Source organism: Oncorhynchus clarkii, chromosome 10 (assembly GCF_045791955.1).
Source record: "Oncorhynchus clarkii lewisi isolate Uvic-CL-2024 chromosome 10, UVic_Ocla_1.0, whole genome shotgun sequence".
Lineage (NCBI taxonomy): Eukaryota > Metazoa > Chordata > Actinopteri > Salmoniformes > Salmonidae > Oncorhynchus > Oncorhynchus clarkii.
The window spans coordinates 22,059,330-22,078,291 of NC_092156.1; the positions used below are offsets into that span (position 1 = coordinate 22,059,330).

General features: G+C 41.1%; 1 protein-coding gene across 1 annotated transcript in view; it reads right to left on the minus strand.

Moving 5' to 3' along the window:
- The window catches only part of LOC139419192 (uncharacterized), a 133,918-nt gene that overhangs the window by 11,942 nt on the left and 103,014 nt on the right, over positions 1-18,962 (minus strand). Inside the window, exons 5-13 of the mRNA XM_071169185.1 lie at positions 17,324-17,509; positions 13,252-13,387; positions 12,129-12,226; positions 8,342-8,461; positions 7,623-7,699; positions 7,111-7,286; positions 6,482-6,712; positions 1,569-1,688; positions 836-1,027 (exon numbers count right to left, since the gene is read on the minus strand). Coding sequence (XP_071025286.1) covers positions 836-1,027; positions 1,569-1,688; positions 6,482-6,712; positions 7,111-7,286; positions 7,623-7,699; positions 8,342-8,461; positions 12,129-12,226; positions 13,252-13,387; positions 17,324-17,509 — 1,336 coding nt within the window. The remainder of the gene's footprint in view (positions 1-835; positions 1,028-1,568; positions 1,689-6,481; positions 6,713-7,110; positions 7,287-7,622; positions 7,700-8,341; positions 8,462-12,128; positions 12,227-13,251; positions 13,388-17,323; positions 17,510-18,962) is intronic.

The window sequence follows — 18,962 nt, forward strand, 5'->3', positions numbered from 1 at the left end:
GAAATCTTGTCTGCAGCCGCAGGTGCACACAACACACACAACCAACACCACACACAAAACAGACACCACCCAGACAATCAACGAAAGATAAAGCAGAAAACAAACTAGATAAGAAGGGCCAAGATCCATCAACTGTTCCTAGACTGTTTTCCGTTTTGCAACATCTTCCAGGTAATTAACATGTCCTATCATTTGACTTCGATAGAGAGCTGCAAAAACAGCAGGTTGCCTGTAATTACCGAGCAATGCAGCGTCGGCGAACGCTGCTCTCAATCATCCCCCTTCCTATAAGCATCTGTAGCGGCTGATTATAGGCCAGCTCCGTAGGAAGACGATCGTTAGCTCAATGTCAATGAAACGAGGAAATAAGCTTGTCTGTACGTAGCCTGTTATGGCTGCCGCTACCACACACATTGTTGGGTATTAGTGTTATTGCTGCAGTTGACCAAGGTTGGGGTCCAGTACATGTCAACTCAAATCAGGAAACAAATGTAAATGCTATGAATACATGTAAAGACTTCATTGAAAATAATAGGATACTCCTGCAATTCATGAGAGCCGTTAGAATGAAGTTTTTGAATAGTTAATCGAATAGCCTAAACACAGGTTCTCACCCCCACACAGTAAAGGGAAAAGACTAGAGAGAGAAATGTGAGGCAAAGGAAACGATAATGAGGCAGATGACACAATGATACATGGGACAAAAGAGGCGTGAGAAAAGAGAAAATATCACAGAAAAGGGAAAGACAGGCAAAAAGAGAGGAAAGAAAATGAATATCTCATAATGGGCCAAATGTGCAGCAAAACAAGGGGAGGGACAGAGAGACAGACTGACCGATGGAGATTTCTCGAGCGAAGGCCATGGACACTAGCAGTAAGGGCAGCCCCACGGACACAAACTTGATGACCCTGTCAAGTGGCAGCTCCAGCTCCAGGTGACCGATGCGGTTGCCCCCAGCGCCGTCGCGTAGCAGGGCGTCTGACAGCATGGCCTGGGCAGCCGCATTAGCGATGGACATCTTGGGGCCTAGAAAGGGACAGGAAAATGTTGAATTTAACCAACATCACCAACCTGAGTCCACTGAGACTTGATAGCACTAAGCCCTATAGTGCACAAAGAGTTTTTAGACTGGGCAGGATCTAATCCCAATTGACAACCAAGAGTTAGCTAGGGAAAATAGATGTCCTACCCTGTAGCGTATTAGAATGTACTTTGTGTTCAGTTGTGTTAATTTTTTTCTTTAATTATTGATACATATTTCAGATTGCCCATGTAATGTTATTAAACACCTGGAATTATAGTTTTGATGTCCAATTTGAGAAATTAAACTGGATTTCTATGTGTGACGGAATCATAACTGTATGCAAAACTATGGCTAAGGATGAGAAGAGAAAAATGGTATCAGATATTTCTCTTCAGTTGACAATACTGCGTCACCATAAGGTAAATACCAAACATACATCAGTCATTTAAACCATTGATATAAATACCACTTATTCTACACACCTCTAGCTCCCTAAATGTCAACAGCCTTTAAATCATGATAATAAAAAAGCCTCCACGTTACCTTCAATCTGCTTGCTCTTTCCAGTGACCAGTGACTGCAGGGTGGAAATCCAGAAATTAAATGCAGTGAGACAACTGAACCAAACGGACCTCTGAAGACCAGAGCTGTGTTGGCGAGGCCCTTAAGTAGTCCAGGAGGGCCCTGCTAAATGAGAGGCTGGGACTGGGCTGGACTGGGCCTGGCTCCTGGGTCTATGGGTCTAATTACAAGGGACCACTGTTGCTGTATGCTGGAGCCCAGATGGTAGTGGGGAGCGGGGGTGACGGTGTGTGTGTGTGTGTGTGTGTGTGTGTGTGTGTGTGTGTGTGTGTGTGTGTGTGTGTGTGTGTGTCTGTGTGTGTGTGTGTGTGTGTGTGTGTGTGTGTGTGTGTGTGTGTGTGTGTGTGTGTAGACTTACGTGTGCATGTGTGTGCCTATGAGACACTGCCCTTGCTATCCACTGATGTCCCAACCATGCTCTCGACTGCCATGGCAGCAGCTCACTTCAAACAAGGCCCCAGCACCAGTGGCTTTTCCTGCCTCTGTCATTTCCCTTCCTATTTATACCTCAGGTTGGCTCAAGAGATGCTGCTTCTAGCACATAGTATGGAGGATGGCAGTTACAGTTAGGCTTTGCCTGCTACAGCTATTTCAGTACTGCTGATGGGACTGGTAACATTATGCTCCTTTCTACACTAATGTATACACCCCTATGTTATGCTGTGGAACGTGTGTTTCCATAGCTAGGGCTGACAGTGAAGACTTGTGAAGAGCAGAATCAACAACCTCTGCAGAATCAAAAAAGTTACTTTGCTAGAAGCCATTAGCCTCTGTGTAAAAACAAAAAAGTAAAAGTTCACAGTTAGTCATTGTTATGTAAATGCCAGTTAAAAAGTACCAATGACGGCAGGTTCGCTGGTGCCATTGCCCAGTGAGACACAGGTGCCAGCCCGCTTACGTGAAAAAAGAAAGTCTGAGCCTTTTGGGTAAAACACTGGGGTAAAAGAGTGTGTGTGTGTGTGTGTGTGTGTGTGTGTGTGTGTGCGTGTGTGTGTGTGTGTGTGTGTGTGTGTGTGTGTGTGTGTGTGTGTGTGTGTGTGTGTGTGTGGATATGGATGCAGTACCAATCAAAAAATTGGACATACCTACTCATTCAAGGGTTTTTCTTTATTTTTACTATTTTCATTGTAGAATAATGTTGTGTCCAAACTTTTGAAGTTTGTATGTGTGTCCATACCAGTGATAAACTGCAGAATGTCTGAAATCAATATATAATGGCGATCTACAGAATATCTTAGTTGTATCATATTCAGCAAATGTGAAGTGATAATCTGTATTTATATGGATCACACAAATGAAAAGCTGGGAAGACATCTGTGTGGTACTCCAGCAAGGCCAAATCATAGGCTTGATTAACAACTGGTGAGTGGGATATTAGACAAAGAAAAGGTTTCTCTACATTGAGGCCGTTTGGTCTGAGAGTCATCTTTAATTTGGGTAGTTCGTTTACGGGAGGATTCAGTTAAAAACATGGAGAACTGTGGTTATTCTCTAATACTTGGAAGTTGAACTCTTGTGGTCTTTCTTGTTTGCAAAGTTGGGTTACTGTCAGCCTGCAACAGGTAGTGTGGCTGGGGTGAACTTTTCTGACAGGAGCAATAGAGCTAGACTTAACAATGAGCAACAGGCACACATTCATGACAACATGTGGGGTTATCTTTAGTGCTTTCACGTTGTGCTTCCTCTTAGTGAGGCAGATAGAACAACCACCACAGCAGTTAAGGGTACTGAAATATGACATCATCATTCACAGCTATTTGGATTGTATTTCCTAATCTGGAGACAGGGAGGAGGGCTGTGGCTATTACACTGTCAAGATGCTGTTATGATGTATAATGACACAAAACTTCACACATTCACTGTGTCATACTCATACAGTTTCTATAATAGACTCAGACTAAGCCTGTCCTAATATGTACACTGTATGCTCAAGATGTGCAATCAAAGTCATATGCACACAAATGGAAGTGTACACATTTTTCTGCCTCAAAAGGATACTCAAACGAGTAGCTTTATATCTTTAATTATTAAAAATGGTCTATTGAAACAGAATAGATTATGACATTAATGTGTACAAACTAAAAAAAAAATGTCCCTATTGTCACCTGCGCTGGAAGAACCATTAAAAAAAATAAGCAATCAAGAAAATGAATAATGAAGAACATACTTCACAAAGACCAAGGAAAATTCACGAACAGGTTTTTCTTTTCAAGACATCACATCAGAAATGGGTGACTCCATTTTGTGGATTTCATTTAGCACAAAAAGAGAGCTGAGATTAGTTTTCACAGTTTCTTCAAATCCTTCACGTAAAAGATATGGCAGGAATTTAACTATTCTCTTTAAATCTCCAGGCTTCCGCTTCAAATTGCATTTTTCTTGTAAAGGCTGTCAGTTAATATGAATTGAGGACATCACCTCTCTCCATGTTGGTGTGTTTTTCTTTAACTCATTGAGACACTGTTACCAGGGCAGTGTTTTGTTTGTCATGTGAATTCTCAATGTGACATTTTCTACAGTCTAGAGATTTTGTCAGCTTGACTGGCCATCAGTAACTTCGATAACTCAGATTCACGCAAGACCTCCAGAACGTCACAACAGTAACTTTGTGCCTTCTACAAAGAAGGTTCCGCTTGGACCGCCTTCTGAGAGCTCTAAGAAAGAACATAATAAATATGCAAGCCTTCAACAACATAACACAAATGTTAAAAATCGAATATACATACTTTGTGCTGTCAGGTTACTGAAAACGTTTTTGCTCATGGATGCAAATAATTCAATGTTTTTTTTTTACTGAGTGGCTGCGGATCCGACTTTTACTGGATTTTTCTTCCTGGGGGTTTAAGGTCCTACAGCTTAGTGAGGGATCCTCTATTTACGCACAATCTCTGCAGGCTGCTTTACTTCTAGAGAACAGGCTACTCTGGCGAATGGTGCTAATTTAATACATTTAAATCAAAGCTGAATAAATGTCCGCAAGATCACATAATGATAGTATTGTATATAACATAATGGTTGCATTTTTTCTCTAATGAACAGCGTGCGCCTCTTGGCAAAATATGTGCTTTATTTGAAACAAAATGCTACAGTTTGTTAACTCCATCTGTTCTAAAATTCACTCACTGTACATAATTCGAAACAACACTGTACATAACTAAGAAGATCTAAATGCATATTCCCATGAAACTGATTGAGATCAAATGATTGGCATGCAGATGCTGTATGGACGTTTCACCGGTAAAACTTGAAAGATTATCATTCACGACTGACAGTGAGAAATATCAACGGAGGATGACCACAAAAATGTGTGCGTAAATTAGAGGTAAAGAAAAACATGTGCAGAACATGGTACAGATCTTTCCTTGGGATCCAGCGGGGCGGGGCAGGGCGGGGCAGGGCGGGGCAGGGCAGGGAGGGGCAGGGGTGAGACGGGGGCGGTTACCTACGGATCCGCAGCCTCAGCCTTTTTTTATCATACCTGAAAACATCAATTTTGTTGCAGCAAATAATCCCTCATCATCAATGTCATGAAAACTTGTGTGGAAAACTGTATGACAATGTCGTGCTTATGGAGTCAATGGAGTCAACCTGAGAACCAAAGAGTCATTTAAACGGACTACGGCATGGATGATACCAAAGCATGGAACCCAACGTGATGGCCAGGTATAGACCTACAGTACAGCTCACAAGCAACTCACATACAGCAACTCATAATTTTCTTCATAGTTTTCTTCATTGTCATTGTCATCAATTTTGTCTGTAATAAAACATAAGAGGATTGGGGTGACCCACTAGTCCACATAGTATGGTGTAAGGACACCTTCAGCCTCATATAGGCTCTTCAGTCTTAAGAGTTCTGATGGGAAGGATCTGTAGTTTCTATACAGACATCCATGGTAGAAAAAACAAAAGGCCCATTCGAGGTGTGTCTATGGCCTGAATCTAGGGGCTGGTCAAGGGGTGACTTTGGATGGAGGTGTGGGTTGTAGCGGGAGAGTACACTCTAAATAATGCTGGGTTAAAAACAACCCAATTTGGGTTATTTGGTAACCCAGCACTGGGTAAATATTATATATTTTTTTTTTTGACCCAGCCAGTTGGGTTGCGTGAATAACCAAACATGTTTGGTTGTTGGGATTACCCTAACATGGGTTAATTTGACCATAAATTAGTTTTTTTATTCACTTTCATACTGGGTTGACCCAGTAGCTGTGTGTTTTTTTCTGGAGGGGGGGCTTATTACGGGGCGTGGCTTTCAGATAGTTATTTTTGGCCACCTATGAGAGTAACTTTATTACCTGTTCATCATGTTATGTTTGCACATGTCTATTTTACTTGACTATTTTTGCAAAGTACATATTCTAAAATGTTATTTACATATTGTAACAAAGTGGTAACTATCTTACCATTGGAATTTGCATAAGCTCTTAAGGAACTCATGCACTTTTGTAAGCCTCATTAAAGCTACAAAACTGTCCGTGTTCAACCTTAACATGTGATAACAGAACAGATGAACGAGAATGACATTTACTCTCACGGGTGCCCAAAAATAACTATATGAAGGCTACGCCTCCAGTCTTCTGATCTGACCCGCTGGGTTATATCTTAATAACCCAGCATCAACAACCCAATATTTGTATTTTCAAAGAAAACAACCAAACTATGTGACCCAATGCCTGCAACCCTGAGGTTGGGTCATCCAAACAACCCAGAATTTTATTTTGTGTATGGGCTGGGTTGTGTGCATTAGAGCAACAGAAATTGAAAATGACTGTTTCTTATTGGAGAAATCAGTCAAAATGTTCTTCCATTTGGTGACTAATGAACACAACCCAGGTGTCAAAAGGTCACGTAGTCCTCTAACATCTCTCATTACTCGAGTCCCTCTCTATGCTCCATGCCCAGATCTCTTCTTCCTCCCTCACTCTCTTCTTCCTCCTCATCCTCCTCTTCCTCCTCCTCTTCCATCCCTTCCTCTTCTTCTTCCTCTTCCTCTTCCTCTGTGCCATCCATGGAGTCATCGGTTCCCCCGAGCATGGCTTGCTGCATGGACAGTGTGGCTGAGACAGAAGACAGGGGTTGGAGGCTGTCAAAGTTTAGGGGGTCTGTATGAGAAGGAGGAGAAACAGGCAACGCAGGGTTAACACACTTTAACTGCCTTCGATTCTAAACCCTTCTCATCTAAGTGATGAACTCATTCAATCCCCCTCATGGGTTTAAAAATAATGGACTGGTCTAATGTGGTGGAATCTATATAGCCCATGCCAATATTGACTGTATTTTGCCGATCCATTGCTTTAAAAATCAATGACTATTGAGTGTGTATGTGCACATTAACTATGCACATTGACGCAAAATGATTCCCTTGATAAAGTAGGTTGAAATAACGAGGAAACTATGTTGGAATTACAAGAGAACCATGTTGACTCAACCAATCTTTGTCTAGAGTGTTGAAACAGACAGACAGACATGGACAGAACGTTTGAATGGTTTAGTGACGTACTGTCGGCGTTATTAGAGTGAGGTCCATGTGTCTGCAAGACTCCAGCCACAATGGAGTCTGGCCAGAAGCGCTGGGTTGGACGGTGTTGGGACTTCATCTTCTTAGCCTTGGGGGCTGGGTCTGGGTTACTGGCATCCAGCATGGGCTGGAGGATGCGCCTGCGAGCGTTGATAAACCTAGAGATTGTGAGAGAGAGAGAGAAAAAGAGAGAGGGACAGAGAGGGAGATGGAGATGGGAGGGAGAGGGAAGGAAAATAGACAAATAAAAAGACAAAGAGACAAGTGTAAGAGAAACATAGAGACAGACATTTTTTCTCTGTTAGGGTTTTGTACTCTGATACTGAGAGCATTTTTAGACCAGTAGATGGCGCCAATATGTTGTGAATCACCATTAGGTGGTAGAGCAAAGGACTGAGGTTAGAACTCATCATTCACTATTAATTTCATCCATACGTTTAGCCAGTTGATTTTCAAGTCATATTGCATTGGCAGTAGTAGTATTACAATCTTACCAGTTGTTGACCTGTAATAAGGTGAGATTGGTTTGTCCTGCAATCTGTCTTTTCTCATCCTCTGTTGGGTAGGGATGCTACAAAAGGGAAAGATATAAGATATTTAGAGTGCCATCAGTAAAGTTGAATCAATTTCAATTAGAATTGTTGTGAATGAATAGTTCAAACCCTCCACTCGCACCTCTCATCCCTAACCCTTACCATCTTCACGCTGACTTCTCAATCTAACCTGTTAACCTTTTTTCACACATTAAAAAATCCTCACAGCCTATCAGACAGGGTGGAACTACCATCTTGCTTATACCTACTCAATTCATTCAGATCCCTAGTGCCTATTGGTGTAGAAGCTATAGGAGCTGTTTCTAGATGGGCCCTCAGTCATACACAGCTATAACCCTAACATTTTCAGCTCTAAACCCCTCACCCCACTTTTCCTCCATAGCCCGACCCTCCTCAGTATCTTCCTCCATAGCTTAACCCATGGACTACATATGAATATAGGCTCTGTTACCAGCTTCAGCAGCACATCAGAAAAAATAAATGTGATGGTTCAGCACTCAGAAATATGTTGCATGAATTTACTTTTCCATCAAATGTTTTGCTTATCTGGCTACAACGGTTTTACGCTCCAAACAAACTTTTTGAGAGTGTGATGGTCCTCTTTTGAATAACTCCAACACATTAACATTGATATGAACACTGAAATGTTGCTAGCTCACCATGAGGTGCTGGAAGAGCCAGGAGCGCATGATGTTGGTGGCATGCTTGGGCAGGACCCCTCTCTTGTTTTTGTGCTTCTTGTCGTCACTGTCCAAGAGTGAAGCCAAGTCCAGGTTTACCTTGGATGGAAGAGAGGGATGGAAAGAGGGATGGGGTGTTATTGTTGCCATAGTAACAAAGGGAGAGTGCCAATTACTCGTCTCTTTGGCAAATGCAGAACCGCCCTCTTCACCATTGCCATAGCAACCCAATTTGAGTAATGATACTTAAAATAAAAGGCGAGGAAGGAATGTCGATTCGCAACACCCTTGACTCAGAGAAATCTGCGAGGCCGGTCTGATCTAAAATAGAGAGCTCAGATGAGAAATCTGCCTCAAAAACCTGGCAACGTGTGGTGGGAAATCAAGAGAGTACAAGTAGAACGCTTGTAATTAAAACTTTGGCTTTGATAAGAGTTTTGTGCCAACTCAGTGGGTGGTTGAGAAAATTGTGAAAAAGCACTTCTTCAATAAATCGCTGATTTCTGTTTTACAGTATAGATGATAATTAACTGTTCCAGTGTCCTAGTTTAAACAGCAATGTGTTAGAGGCTTTCGTTTGCATGTCCCCACAGATAGAAAATAGAAGCATTGTGTGTGTGTGTGTGTGTGTGTGTGTGTGTGTGTGTGTGTGTGTGTGTGTGTGTGTGTGTGTGTGTGTGTGTGTGTGTGTGTGTGTGTGTGTGTGTGTGTGTGTGTGTGTGTGTGTGTGTGTGTGTGTGTGTGTGTGTGTGTGTGTGTGTGTGAAGACCAAGTATCTACAGTGGCATGAGATCACTATGCATGAAATCTCGAAATGTCCATCTCTGGTCCACACACAAAACAAATAGTTTCTGTGTCATTGGCGCAAACATTATCAAAGTGGAGATCCTTCATTCATATTTAACAACACATTTGAAATGGTTAAAACATACCAAGAATATGAACATTTTATCTGGATCATGAAAACATTGGCAGGACAAAATGCAAAAATAAATAAACAAATACATAAATATACTCAGCTAAAAATGCATGTGATTAATTTCATGCAGACACTGGCATTGTAAAGTCATTAAAAAGAAACGGCTCCCAACTGATTCTGATATAAATATATAAAACACACAAAACAAGCCTCATTACAGTTGCAGCTGGGGTATGGAAATCCCTCCCCCATCCCCCTCGGCCCAGGGAATGCGTGTTCCGGGAAAGCGGGGTTGAATTAATTGGCGGCACCAAGCCGGGGTATCATAACCGGGAGTTTGCCGGTGGTGTAGCTACAGGGATGCACTTTATTCCCAGCCCACGTGTAGAGCGCTGCCTCGGCTGGGTCTTGGATATTCACAGAGGCCGCCGCTGTCTGTCAAATACAGAATTTCCTGCCTGGCTGATACAGCCGCAGAGTACCGCACTAAACAGTCTACTCCATAGCGGAGCATACGGGTGGTCTGACAGTCTGATTCAGATATGGACCTCCTGTGTGAGGTTCTTCAGAACTTGGGGAATGCATGGGTTTAAAGGGACATGCACTCGCCCACTCGGACATCTAGAGCTTTCTTTGCAGGTGTGTTAGACTTCAAATAAAAATAAACAAGTGCACATTTCATCAAGGAGAACATTTTAGCACATAGGCTAAAGAATGAAACGTTACCATAAAAAACAAGTGATACTTCGCAAACACAGTGTGCCGAATTTCTTAGGTATACCAATGACACCTTTGCTATTATGCTATTACTCTAATATTCATATTTCATGCTAGTAGTGTCGTCACATGTTCATAACAGATAGGCTTGCAATCTGGTGACAGCTAATGGCAAGAAAAAATGAATATACTGCATGACATTGAGAGTATTTGGAGTTTGTCAGTCATAATCTTAAGGCAGGATATATTTGATTCTTATGACAGTGATACGATATGATAAAGACTATATCTCAAATAAAGTGTTATCAATTAACTAAATATATTTTACTACTGTTCTTCTAACTGGGTCAAGAGCTTCAAGTTCCTCGGTGTCCACATTACTAAGGAATTAACACGGTCCACGTAACACCAACACAGTGGTGAAGAAGGCACGACAATGCCTCTTCCCCCTCAGGAGGCTGAAAAGATTTGGCATGGGCCCACAGATCCTCAAAAAGATCTACAGCTGCACCATTGAGAGCATATTGACAGGCTGCATCACCGCTTGGTATAGCAATCGATTGGCATCCGACTGCAAGGCGCTACAGTGGGTAGTACGTATGGCTCAGTACATCACTGGGACAGAGCTCCCTGCCATCCAGGACGTCTATACCAGGCGGTGTCAGAGGAAGGCCCTAAAAATTGTTAAAGACTCCATCCACGCAAGTCATAGACTGTTCTCTCTACTACTGCATGGCAAGTGGTATCGATGCACCAAGTCTGGAACCAACAGGACCCTGAACAGCTTCTACTTCCCCACCCATAACCCTGCTATATACAGTACATTCAGAAAGTATTCAAACCCCTTGACTTTTTCCACATTTTGTTATGCTACGGCCTTATTTTAAAATTGATTCAATTGTTTTGTTCCCCCTCATCAAACTACACACAATACTCCATAATGACAAAGGAAAAACAGATTTATTTTTCTTCTCAAATGTATTAAAAATACAAAACTTAAATATCACATTTACATAAGTATTCAGACTCTTTACTCAGTACTTTGTTGAAGCACCTTTGACAGCAATTACAGACTCAAGTCTTCATGGGTATGATGCTAGAAGCTTGGCAGACTTGTATTTGGGGAGTTTCTCCCATTCTTCTCTGCTGATCCTCTCAAGCTCTGCCAGGTTGGATGGGGGAATGTTGCTGCACAGCTATTTTCAGGTCTCTCCAGAGATGTTTGATCAGATTCAAGTCTGGGCTCTGGCTGGGTCACTCAAGGATATTCAGACTTGTCCCGAACCCCTTCCTCTGTTGTCTTGGCTGTGTGCTTAGGGTTGATGTCTTGTTGGAAGGTACCAACAAATGGTTCACCTTCCAACAGGACAATGACCCTAAGCACAGCCAAGACAACACAGGAGTGCCTTCGGGACATGTCTCTGAATGTCCTTGAGTGGCCCAGGCAGAGCCTGGACTTGAGAGACCTGAAAATGTGCAGCAACTTATGTAAATGTAATATGGATACTTATGTAAATGTGATATTTCAGTTTTTTATTTGCAATAAATTTGCAAACATTTCTAAAAACCTGTTTTTGCTTTGTCATTATGGGGTATTGTGTATAGATTGATGAGGGGAAAAACGATTTAATCCATTTCAGATTAAGGATGTAACGTAACAAAATGTGGATAAAGTCAAGGGGTCTGAATACTTTCTCAATGCACTGTGTGTACATATCTACCTCAATTACCTCGTAACCCTGTACATCGACTCGGTACTAGTATATAGCCAAGTTATCATTACTCATTGTGTATTTATTCCTCATGCTACTATCTTTCTATTATTTCAAAAAATGTCTCTCTGCAAAAAAGTTGATTTGACATGATTTAAATTGGTTCCTCACAAGCATTGAAATAAGTGTGCCTATAACAACAACACGTTTTGGTGAGAAGAATGGTTTTGAATCTTGAATAGAGGGAACAGCAGGGATTCCAGGGACAAGATCGATTGTGGGTACAGCAGGGATTGTGGGGACAAGATGGATTGTGGGGACAGCAAGGATAATGGGGACAGCAGGGATTGTGGGGCGACTGGATTGCGGGGACAGCAGGGAGGGAGGGATATGCTAGGTAAGCAGCTGGTGTCCTCACCTGTGAATTCTGGATCTGGATGGTCCCCTGGGAGAGTCCCTGGGTTAACACCTGCCCTTGCGATGTCACCATGGCAACCGGCTGATACAAGGTTCCACCTGAGGGTATAATCTGCGGTTATGAAAGTCAAGTGGCTTCTTCTTCTGTGAAAAGCAGTCGGCCTCGCGCAGGTTCTCGAGACATATATTATCTCACCCTAACACAACAATAACAACAACAACACGTAAACACGGACGGCGCGAATAAAGCACGAAACAAAAGGTGTATTCTTTCACCTCTAAGGTCCTTGAGGAAGGAGTTGTTGTTTTGTTACTAATTACCACTAATTTAGATTCTCTGATTATGGGTGTTAAATTTGAGTTCATCTGAGTGTTGTGATCAAAGAGAAAGCTGGAATGAGATTGATTATTCTAGGTTGAAAGGGATTTCGGAGGGTAGGGGTAACATTCCGCCTTACATAATAACAAGAAACCCATAGTTTCTTGAGTGATATAGAACATCTTCATTAACACAAAATGTTTATTCTTAATTATATGTCAACAACCTGTTTTACATAGGATATGCCCTAACCTACCAGCATGCTGTTGCTGAAAGAAGCAATGATAAAAACATCTATTGTGGCTAAACCTTCTCTCACCCTGTTGTTGTTTTTAGATAATTCTGTTGTAAGTCCATTTTGTGCATGCAAGGTAGAACACTCTGTACAATTTGTACATGAACTGCAACTGTTCCTGCCTGTGTATCTAAAATGTATAGGCAAAAGGGGCAGTTGTTATAAAGTACCATGTAAAGATGTAATATTAGCAGGTTAGCGTTTTTCATCATGAATCTTGTTATTGAGGCAGCTCTGAGAGTGGTCACTAGCTGGCACAGCCACAAAGTCATAAAATCTGACTTTAACTCTAACCTTAACCACACTGTTAACCCTAATGCCTAACTCTAACATTAAATTATGACCAAAATGCTCATTTTGTTTTCATAACATATAAAAAAATAGACCATTTTTAATCTCTCAGTTCTGCTTCCAGGACAAGACTCATCCCAATAAATGATAACAAGCATAATATTAGGGAAGGTGTGGTACCCATACAACTGGCTTGTGGAAGGTGGAAAGGCTTCTCACCTGACACCACCTGGGAGTTGATGGTAGTCATGGCAATGTTGCCCTGTTGCAGGGTCCCGGTGGGCACCATGATTCCCGAGGAGTTGACGGAGCTGGAGACTGATGTCATGGACGGAGAGGATGTCTGGAGGAGGTCCTGGTGAGGTCAGAGGTCATAAGAAGAGAGGGAACCAGTGAGGGATCTGAGAAGGGCAGTTGAGGACTTACTGAATATTTCAGATAGAAATGCCATGAATAGAGCTGACAGGACTCATTATTGCAACATGTAGGAGACAAATGTCTGTTCTTCAAAATGTACTTGTATCAAAACATTCCACAATGTTGTACACTACTGAATATGACTCAGACGTTTGGACACAAGTATAATGGCCTTTCAGAAAAACAAAACAGTCTTGGCAGTAAAGTCAACAGATAAAATCATGTTTGAATGTAATTGTTCTTAGAAATTGCAAGGATGTCCATTCCAAAAACCACCTGGCATCCAGGGTGTATAAAATACAAGGTGACTACACCTTCCGTTAAGGAAAAATATTTGAAGATGAATATGCAAGAATGTAATGGAAAAAGGTGCAGATTTTTTTATTTTAATGTACAGAGTCTTAAACACAAATGGTTCAGTATAATATATTGAATATAACTTGTTGGACTCCCTCTAAAATGTACAAGGCAAAAATGACAATCGACAGCAAATATTGGAGATTTAAATCAGATGATCCTGTGCTTGGTCAAGTGTCCTAAGTTGGTCAAGTGTCCTAATAATGAAAGAAAAGCATTGTAAGTTAGAATTTTGTAAAGTTAGTGTGGGAGAAGTGGAAAAACTATTGTTGTCGATCAATAATGATAAACCTCCTGGCATTGACAACTTAGATGGAAAGCTACTGGTAGCTGACTCTATATCCACTTGTATCTGTCATACGTTTAATCTGAGTGTAGAGGAAAGTGTTTGTCCTCAGATCTGGAGGGAAGCCAAAGTAATTCCGCTACTTTAAAGTGGTAAAGCAGACCTATCAGCTTTCTGCCAGCTCTTAGCAAACTGTTGGGAAAAATGGTGTTTGACCAAATACAATGCTATTTCTCTGTAAACAAATTAACAACAGACTTTCAGAATGCTTTAAAAAAAATGTATTTAACTAGGCAAGTCAGTTAAGAACAAATTCTTATTTACAATGGCGGCCTAGGAGCAGTGGTTAACTGCCTTGTTCAGAGACAGAACGACAGATTTGTACCCTGTCAGCTCAGGGATTCAATCTAGCAACCTTTCGGTTACTGGCCCAACGCTATATCCACTAGACTACCTGCCACCCCAGATAGCTTAGTGAGCACTCAACATGATGATTACTGATAATTGGTTGAAAATAATTGATAATAAGAAGATTGTGGGAGCTGTACTGTTAGATTTCAGTGCAGCCTTTGATATTATTGACAACGTATGTGTTATGGCTTTTCAATCGCTGCCATATAGTGGATTCAAAGCTATCTATCTAATGGAATCTTTTCTAATGTCAAACTTGTAAAGCGTAGTGTACCACAGGGAAGCTCTTAAAGTCCTCTACACTTTTCTATTTTTACCAATGACCTGCCACTGGCATTAAACAAAGCCTGTGTGTCCATGTATGCTGATGATTCAACCATATACCATATACATCTAATGAAGTCACTGAAACCCTTAACAAAGAGTTGCAGTCAGTTTAGGAATGGGTGGCCAGTAATAAACTGCTTCTGAACACACAAGTTTTAGACCTCAGCTGAATCTGGTAATGAATTGTGTGGCTGTTGAACAAGTTGAGGAGACTAAATTATTTGGTTTTACCTTAGATTGTAAACTGTTATGGACAAAATATATATATTAAATGGTTGTAAGATGGGGAAAGGTCTGTACATAATAAAGAGATGCTCTGCTTTTTTGAAACCACACTCAACAAAGAAAGTCTGCAGTCTCCAGTCTTGATAGTCTCCATCTTGATATTGTCTACTCATAGGGATGTAAAAAAATACCTAGTGAAGCTGCAGCTGGCCCAGAAAAGAGCAGAATGTCTTGCCTTTCATTGAAATGAGATGGCTAATATCAATAGTATACATGTCAGTCTCTCTAGGCTAAGAGTTGAGGTAAGACTTACTGCATCACTTCTTGTTTTATAAGAAACATTGTGTTGGAAATTCCAATTTTTTGCATAGTCAACTTACACACAGCACTGACACACTTACCCCACCAGACATGCCACCAGGGCAGTCCCCAGATCCAGAACAAATTCAAGGAAACGTACAGTATTACACATGCATGGGACTCCCTTCGATCTCATATAGTGCAAGTGAACAGCAAACCTGGTTTAAAAAAACAAATAAAGCAACACCTCACTGCACAACGCCTCTCCCCCATCTGACCTACTTGTTGTTTGTATGTACTGACATTTAACTGATAGATGCACACACACGCACAGTACATGTTCATGTTTTTAAATGTACACTATCATTCAAAAGTTTGGGGTCACTTAGAAATGTCCTTGTTTTTGAAAGAAAAACAAAAAATGTTGTCCTTTAAAATAACATCAAATTGATCAGAAATACAATGTAGACATTGTTCATGTTGTAAATGTCTATTGTAGCTGGAAACGGCTGATTTTTAATGGAATATAGGCGTAGGCGTACAGAGGCCCATTATCAGCAACCATCACTCCTGTGTTCCAATGGCACATTGTGTAAGCTAATCCAAGTGTATAATTTTAAAAGGCTAATTGATCATTAGAAAACCCTTTTGCAATTAAGTTAGCACCACTGAAACCTGTAGTTCTGATTAAAGAAGCAATAAAACTGGCCTTTTTAGACTAGTTGAGTATCTGGAGCATCAGCATTTGTGGGTTCGATTACAGGCTCAAAATGGCCAGAAACAAAGCACTTTCTTCTGAAACTCATCAGTCTATTTTTGTTCTGAGAAATTAAGGCTATTCCAAGTGAGAAATTGCCAAGAAACTGAAGATCTCGTACAAAGCTGTGTACTTCTCCCTTCACAGAACAGCGCAAACTGGCTCTAACCAGTTTGTGAAGTGAAGAGGCGACTCCGGGATGCTGGCCTTCTAGGCAAAGTTGCAAAGAAAAAAACATATCTCAGACTGGCAAATAAAAAGAAAAGATTAAGATGGGCAAAATAACACAGACACAGGACAGAGGAACTCTGCCTAGAAGGCCAGCATCCCGGAGTCGCCTCCTCGCTGTTGACGTTGAGACTGGTGTTTTGCGGGTACTATTTAATGAGGCTGCCAGTTGACGACTGGTGAGGCGTCTGTTTTATATTATTGTTCAGTATAAATTGTAAAGCATTTTTTCTGTAATATCTTTTTTGTTATGTGTAGGAACGCAGTAACACTACCTGTCACCATTGGCGTTGGCTAATTGGGCTCCTAATAAGTCAAACCCTATTGGAAAATAATATTCTCTCTATTTCAAGGTGCAATAAAAATGTAATACACACAAATGCAGCCTTTATCTTGCTGGGAATTAACCTCCCGGAGAATGCACCAAATGCTTCCATGCATAGGACACTAACTCTCACTGCTAAAAGGGTCATTGTAAGGGATTGGAAAGAGGAGCAGCTGCCCTCATTTGCAGAATGGCTCCAACTGTCTCTGTCAAATTTGAGATAACTATTGCAAATATAAATGGAGAGTCAAAAGAAAAAGATATGGGTCATGCTTGAAGTTACTTCCTTAAAGTGAATGAAAACAGGGGGAAATGTATGTAATTTATATTAACATAAAAAATAAAAAGACGAAACAGATGAAACAGTTGGCCCTTTCTAAGTGCATACCAGAGACATTCTGTTTAGAGTGCATATACCATGTCATTTCAAAGTCTAGTTTTGATTTAATTTTGGTTGTCTTGTCAACTAACGTTAAATGTGAAATTAGCAACAAAAATTCACCATGTCAATGGATTTAGGTAAAAAATATGAAATTAAAATATGATGACTTGTTGCAAATCCAATCCGTTAATTCAATGTCATCACATACATTTTTTGCAGTTGAAATGACATGAAAACAATGTTGATTCAATGAGTTTTTGTTTGTCTGTCTCTTACCTGCTGCAGGCTAAGTGAGGTGTGCGAGGGCGAGTAGGGTCCGCCCAGGTCATTGCGGAGCAGGTTGTCGCTGTGCATCTTGGTCTTGAGGCAGGTGATGTAGCGGTTGCAAAAGTCCTTGCAGAGCTCATTAACCTTCTCCAGTTCCAGCAGGTGGATCCTCAGCACCTGGATGGCCTTCACCATCTGAGGAGAGAGAGAGAGGAAAATAAGCAGGCTCAATGACTGAGGAAAGAAGGAGGCTATATGCTAGCCTTCATGCTAGTCTGAGCTAGCTCAACTTTAGCTAGCTCCATTGTTGCTTTCTCCAGCTTGAAAAAAGTGCAACTAGGGGTTGTTTCTGGACAGACCCCTTGTGTGCCTTATAGATGATGTGATTGCCCTAGTCTGTCAGTCCCTGAACATTCTCAGATAGCCCTTGACATAACACTTGCTAATCCATGACCCTCTCAAAATTCTTAACCATGGTCCAATCCTTTTCCCAACCAGGCTTCCCATTCCTGTGCTCACTCTCTCAAAGTCAGCACTCAAGGGCACCATAATGGGGTGGAAAAGTGCTTGGCCAAGGAGGAGAATTTTTTTTGAGTTTATTTGTTACAATTCATTGGTGATAGATGTAAAAGATGATCAAATTGCTTCTGTATTGTAATGTCGTTAATGCATTTATTTTGAATAAATATTTATTTAATGTACAAGTGAATAGGTTGGTTTACTTTTAAGTTTTGACCAATTAGGTAGCTTGTTCAGCTGTGGTCAATGGGAGAGTTGACCTGGTTAACAGGAGGACTGGTAAAGAGACGTTGATGAAAGAGGAAGAGACATTTTTATTTATTTTATATCACCTTTATTTAAGCAGGTAGGCCATTTGAGAACAAGTTCTCATTTACAACTGCTACCTGGCCAAGATAAAGGAAAGCAGTAGGACAAAAACAACAACACACATAAACAAACGCATAGTCATTAAGACAATAGAACCATCTATGTACAGTATGTGCAAATGTAGAAGAGTAGGCAATAAATAGGCCATAGAGGCGAAATAATGACAACTTAGCATTAACACTGAAGTGATTGATGTGAAATATGAAGCTGATTCTAGATTTATTTTTGGATTGGAGATGCATAATTTGAGTCTGGAAGGAGAGTTTACAGTCTAACCAGACACATAGGTATTTGTAGTTGTTCACATATTCTAAGTCAAAACCGTCCAGAGTAGTGATGCTAGTCGAGTGGGCGGGTACGGGCAACAATCGGTTGAAGAGCATGCATTTAGTTTTACTAGCATTTAAGAGCAGTTGGAGGCCACGGAAGGGGTGTTGTATGGCATTGAAGCTGGTTTGGAGATTTGTTAACACAGTGTCCAAAGAAGGGCCAGAGGTATACAGAATGGTGTTGTCTGCGTAGAGGTGGATCAAAGAATCACCAGCAGCAAGATTGACATAATTGATGTCTACAGAAAAAAAAGTCGGCCTGAGAATTGAAGCCTGTGGCACCACCATAGAGACTGCCAGAGGTCCGGACAACAGGCCCTCCGATTTGACACACTGAACTCTATCTGAGAAGTAGTTGGTGAACCAGGCGAGGCAGTCATTTGAGAAACCAAGGCTATTGAGTCTCCCAATAAGAATGTGGTGATTGACAG